This window comes from Chiloscyllium plagiosum, chromosome 22, assembly GCF_004010195.1.
Source record: "Chiloscyllium plagiosum isolate BGI_BamShark_2017 chromosome 22, ASM401019v2, whole genome shotgun sequence".
NCBI lineage: Eukaryota > Metazoa > Chordata > Chondrichthyes > Orectolobiformes > Hemiscylliidae > Chiloscyllium > Chiloscyllium plagiosum.
In genome coordinates this window covers 2,231,244-2,237,243 of record NC_057731.1, presented here as the reverse complement: position 1 = coordinate 2,237,243, position 6,000 = coordinate 2,231,244, and the positions used below count along the sequence as shown (strand labels likewise).

At 42.6% G+C, this 6,000-nt stretch overlaps 1 protein-coding gene across 3 annotated transcripts in view; it reads left to right on the top strand.

The window, feature by feature from the left end:
• The window catches only part of hells (helicase, lymphoid specific), a 65,427-nt gene that overhangs the window by 4,540 nt on the left and 54,887 nt on the right, over positions 1-6,000 (top strand). For all 3 annotated transcript variants that reach the window (XM_043712290.1, XM_043712289.1, XM_043712288.1), the window contains exons 3-4: positions 1,565-1,680; positions 5,116-5,238. In XM_043712290.1, the coding sequence (XP_043568225.1) occupies positions 1,565-1,680; positions 5,116-5,238 (239 nt within the window). The remainder of the gene's footprint in view (positions 1-1,564; positions 1,681-5,115; positions 5,239-6,000) is intronic.

Here is a 6,000-nt window from a genome sequence, read left to right as displayed (position 1 = left end):
AGGAGAAATTTCTTCACCCAGAGAGTGGTGGCTGTGTGGGATGCTCTGCCCCAGGGGGCAGTGGAGGCCCACTCTCTGGATTCATTTAAGAAGGAGTTGGATAGAGCTCTCAAAGATAGTGGAATCAAGGGTTATGGAGATAAGGCAGGAACAGGATACTGATTAGGAATGATCAGCCATGATTATATTGAATGGCGGTGCAGGCTCGAAGGGCTGAATGGCCGACTCCTGCACCTATTGTCTATTGTCTAAAAGGCAAAGAGTGACAGTGGAGAAGCAGTAAACGATGGGTCAATGTTAATGTTAAAAACAGAATAACGGTCAGCTCTGGTTGAAAGAAGTAATGTGAAACATACAGGCAGTGGGCAGGAAGTGAACTGTTGAAATCAGCACTGAGTCCAGAAGACTGGTGCTGAAGTAGAAAAAAAGTGCTGTTTCTCCAGCTGGAATTAGGCTACAGGCTATTGGGCTACTGTGAGGCTTTGCCTTTGTGTGGGAACTTTGAGTATCCCAATTGCGTAATCATTCTTGTGTAAATTGAACGAATGATCATTGATGGACTTCAGAAGTTGTTCTTTTGTTCCCTTTATGGAAGAGTGTGTGATTGCTTATTGTGATAACCCCTACCCCACCCCCGAATCCCGGCAGTCCTTTCCCTGCAAAGTTGAGTATAATATGGTATCTCAGGCCATTCAACAGAATCAAACTGGGAATTCTTTAATTTTTTTATCGTTTTTTTTTGTTGTGTGTGCACAGGTGTGAGACACAAGGTGTATGAATCTTTATTCAATTTCCACCACCAGGAAGATAGGAAAACACCTGAGTGGCCAGTGACAAGCAGTGCCCTTCACAAAAAAGGCAATGCTGTGTGATCAAACAGTGAAGGGGAGGGCAGGGACTAAATCAAAATAGAGTTGGAGGGCCCTGCGGCGCCCACCTCTCCCTAAACAACTCCAGGGTGTTGGTGGAGACCGCGTGCTCCTTCACCAAGGATACCCGGGCTCTAACGTATCAAACTGGGAATTTTTTTTCTTTCTTTTTTTTCTTTGTTTTGTTTTTTTTTCTTTTATTTAAAAATTTTTTTTTTTACCCCACACTACCGCCTAACTGCGGTAGTGCTTATTTTTCCCCAGCACCCGTGGTGTGTGTGTGTAGGTGAGAGACTCAGTGAAAGACACAAAGTGAACAAATCTTTATTCAATTTCCACCACCAGGAAGATAGGAAAACACCCGAGTGGTCAGTGACAAGCAGTGCCCTTCACATCAAAGGGCAATGCTGTGTGATCAAACAGTGAAGGGGAGGGTAGGGACTAAATCAAAATAGAGTTGGAGGGGGAATTAATGCACTCCACTCCCTGCGGCGCCCACCTCTCCCTAAACAACTCCAGGGTGTTGGTGGAGACCACGTGCTCCTTCACCAAGGACACCCGGGCTCTAACGTATCAAACTGGGAATTCTTTATTATGCGTGGCTTGGGAGCTCATTGGTCAGTGACTTTATTGAGCAACAGGTAGGCTATTTGTATTCAATTAAATCAGTGCTCTGGCGTTTTGTTTCCTTTCAGAGTCTAGTGAGATGGCTGAGCCTGAAGTAAATGAGATCATAACAGCCAGTATGTTGGAAGAGGAAAGGCAACTGGAGAAGGAAGGACAGGAGGAGGAGAGAAAGCTGATGCAACAGGTTTGTTTATGTTACAGTAGTCTGCGGCTGTGGTTGCTGCAGCAAAGCTGTGTAGAATTCATAGTCTTGCAGCACAGGCCTTTTTAACCCAGCAGGTTCGTACTGCTGCTTGTGCTGCTCACAGGACAGCTCCCTTTAAACTCATTCCATCCCATAATGTAACTGCTATGTTTGGGGAGTGAAGATTGAAATCAAATGGTATTTATGATATTGGAAGTTTAAGTTCAGAAATACAAACTAAGTTGGATTTCTTTCCTCTGAAGTAGACTGTAAAGTGAAATGTTCACAAATATAACAGCAAGACCAAGATATTAATAAGAAGGGCAGTTGAGATAATGTCTGGAAAGAAAATTTACGCATTAACCATTGAAGTGAGATGCTAACATCTACTTTCCTTCAACTGGTGAGTCAGTATTCTGAAGGAAACATGATAACAAACACAAAACGTACTCTAAGAACTTGCTCATTACCACGAGTGATTCAGTAGTATCACAACTGAGTTCTATAGGACTGACTGAGAGAATAAGTAACCAGGACTCATGTCACCAATCTGCCTAACAGTGCATTCGTCCTCAACTATATTGGTGGGAGTAATCATAGCAGAGTCCTGGTGAAGTTGAAAACCTGAGGGCACAATCTATCACTTTGCTGTGGCACGACCACCATGCTAACTGGGACAGGTTCAACACAGGTCTGGGAATCCACACCACCATGTAGTCCAGCAGATGAATTATATTTGACTGCAGTCTGTATTCTTTTGTAATCATTCATATCTCTCACTATACCTTTATTGTCAAGCCACAGAAATAACCCTGGTTTCATTGAAAATGCAGGAAGGCATGTTGTTATCAGGCATATCTAAAAAGGTGCCAGTTAAGATATGACACAGGACTACATGCATGCTAAACTATGGAAGTAAACAGATCAGTGGTGCTGGAAGAGCACAGCAATTCAGGCAGCATCCGACGAGCAGCAAAATCGATGTTTCTGGCAAAAGCCCTTCATCAGGAAGGGCTGATTTTATTCCTGATGAAGGGCTTTTGCCTGAAACGTCGATTTTGTTGCTCGTCAGATGCTGCCTGAATTGCTGTTCTCTTCCAGCACCACTGATCCAGAATCTGGTTTCCAGCATCTGCAGTCATTGTTTTTACCTATGGAAGTAAACAGGCAAGAGGATGGAAAGATTTGTACACCTTGTGTCTTTCACAGTGTCTTACATTTGCACACACACAACATGAGTGCTGGGGAAAATATAAAGAAAAAAAAGGAAAAAAATAAACAGGAGTGTCAGGGGTTCTGTTCATACTGAGAGCTGCCTCTGAGGGAGCTGGATCAGTGTGGAGTAAAAGAAAAGAGGCTGGAAGCATACAGCGAGCTAGGTAGTATCAGGAACATAGAACAATACAGTGCAGTACAGGCCGTCCAGCCCTTGATATTGCGCCAACCTGTGAAACCAATCTGAAGCTCATGTAACCTATTCTCATCCATATGCCCATCCGATGACCATTTAAATGCCCTTAAAGTTGGTGAGTCTACTATTGTTTCAGGTAGTGTGTTCCATGCCCCTACTACTCTGAGTAAAGAAATTACCTCTGATATCTGTCTTATATCTATCACCTCTCAATTTAAAACCACATCCCCTCGTGCTAGCCATCACCATCCGAGGAAAAAAGGCTCTCACTGTCCACCCTATCTAACCCTCAGATTATCTTAAATGTCTCAATTAAGTCATCTGTCAACCTTCTCTCTAACAAAAACAGCCTGAAGTCCCTCAGCCTTTCATTAGACCTTCCCTCCATTCAAGGAAGCATCTGAGTAAATCTCCTCTGAATCCTTTCCAAAGCTTCCACATCCTTCCAGAAGTGTACACAATACTCCAAATGTGGCCTCACCAGAGTTTTGTACAGCTGCAGTATGATCTCATGGTTTCAAAACTCAATCCCTCTACCAATAAAAGCTATCACACCATGTGCCTTCTTAACAACCCTATCAACCTGGGTAGCAACTTTCAAGGGTCTCTCTGTTCAGCTACACTACAAAGCATCTTGCCATTAACCCAGTACTCTGCATTCCTGTTACTTTTTCCAAAGTGAATCACCTCACACTTTTCCGCATTAAGCTCCATTTGCCACCTCTCAGCCCATCTCTGTGGCTTATCTATGTCCCTCTGTAACCTACAACATCCTTTGTCACTATCCACAACTCTACCGATCCGCAAATTTACTAACCCATCCTTCTACGCCCTAATCCAAGTCACTTATAAAAATGACAAACAGCAGGAGCCCCAAAATAGATCCTTGCTGTACACCACTAATAACTGACCTCTAGGATGAATATTTCCCATCAACCACCACCCTGTGTCTTCTTTCAGCTAGCCAATTTCTGATCCAAACTGCTAAATCACCCCCAATCCCATGCCTTTGTATTGTATGCAATAACCTAGTGTGGGGAACTTTATCAAACACCTTACTGAAATCCATATACACCGCATCAACTGTTTTACCCTCATTTCATCTGTTTAGTCACCTTCTCAGAAAACTCAATAAGGTTTGTGACGCACAACCTACTCTTCACAAAACGGTGTTGACTATCCCTAATCAACTTATTCTTTCGTCGATGATTATAAATCCTATCTCTTATAACCCTTTCCAACACTTTACCCACAACCGAAGTAAAGTTCACTGGTCTGTAATTTCCAGGGTTGTCTCTACTCCTTGAACAAGGGAGCAACATTTGCTATCCTCCAGTCTTCTGGCACTTTTCCTGTAGACAATTATGACATAAAGATCAAAGCAATCTCCTCCCTGGCTTCCTAGAGAATCCTAGGATAAATCCCATCCAGCCCAGGGGACTTAGCAATTTTGGAAATTGTAAAAATAGATAATACCTTATGCACCTCAGTCCCATTGGAGGTGGAGAAGTCAACGTTTTGGGTGTAATCCTTCTTGAGGACTCAGCTATAGAAGACCATGTGACTTCACAGCCAGTAGATCAGATCGAAGTGCTATGTCCTGGCAATAGTTCTGAGTAGTGATAATTAAACAGCTTCCTCGAGGACAAGACTCCATGGAAACCAAATAATAGTGGTAATGTGAAGGCAGTGCAAAGGTTTGTCTTACGATCATCAGCCAGAAGTGTCAATCCTTCTGAGTTCCCACATCCTTAGATGCCAATCTTTAGACAATTCATTTTGTTTCCTATGATATTAAGAAATGATGAAGACTGCAAAGCATACGGGACCTGACCACGTCTTTGATTTTAGTGTGATATGTATATATTTCTGCTTTGGTTGAATGCGTGTGAGAATGAAATTACTCATTTGTACTCAAAGGGTTACTATTCGTAAAAAATATTAGTAGCTAACAGAAACAAGAAATAAATTGCAGTATAGATTAGTATTTCAAATATCTTAAGTGACACAATTTTATTTTCCAGGCCAAAATGTTTTGGGAAAAGGACTCGCGTGAAATGCGTTATAAGCGATTACAGCACTTACTGGAGAAGAGTAACATCTATTCCAAGTTCTTGTTGACCAAGATGGAACAACAGCAGCTGGAGGTAGCTTCTATGTCTATAATTGGTTCCTTTTGGAGGCAACGGAATGGTGGGCAGTTGTCTAGAGCCAGTCAAAACTCAACAGGTCAGGCAGCATCTGAGACAGGAGTGTCAATGTTTCGGGCATAAGCTGCTCATCAGGAATGTGAGGGGGAAGGGGGCTGAGAGATAAATAGGAGGGTGGGGTGAAGGTAGGTGGATGGCAACTCTGACTTTCCAGTATCTACAGTACTCACTTTTTCCTAGAGCTGGTCAGCCAAGGATGAATAGTGAAAATTGAATTATTGATTGCAGTGTGTTTTATTTTCATGTCATAGCCTGGTAGGCTTGGTATATATTTGTGGCTTTTTGTTTGTCTTCGAATAACCTTTGAAGGCACTACCCTCTTTCACCTTGCAAGAGATTAAATGCTCGGTGGAGATTATGTCAGAGGAGAGTCACTGGAAGGTGATGAAATGGTTGCTTAAGGTCCACAATCTGGTTGGGGCTGTATAGATTAAGGGCCTCACATGATTTAATCTGCCACGTAAACTACTTTTGTTCTGTGCTGTCCTAAACAGAATTATGTATTCATTCCATTATAGAGTCATAGAGATATACAGCACGGAAGTAGACCCTTCTGTCTAACTCGTCCATGCCAATCAGATATCCTATCTTAATCTAGTCCCATTTGCCAGCATTTGATCCATATCCCTCTAAACCCTTCCTATTCATTTACCCATCCTGATGCCTTTTAAATGCTGTAATTGTACCAGCCTCCACCAC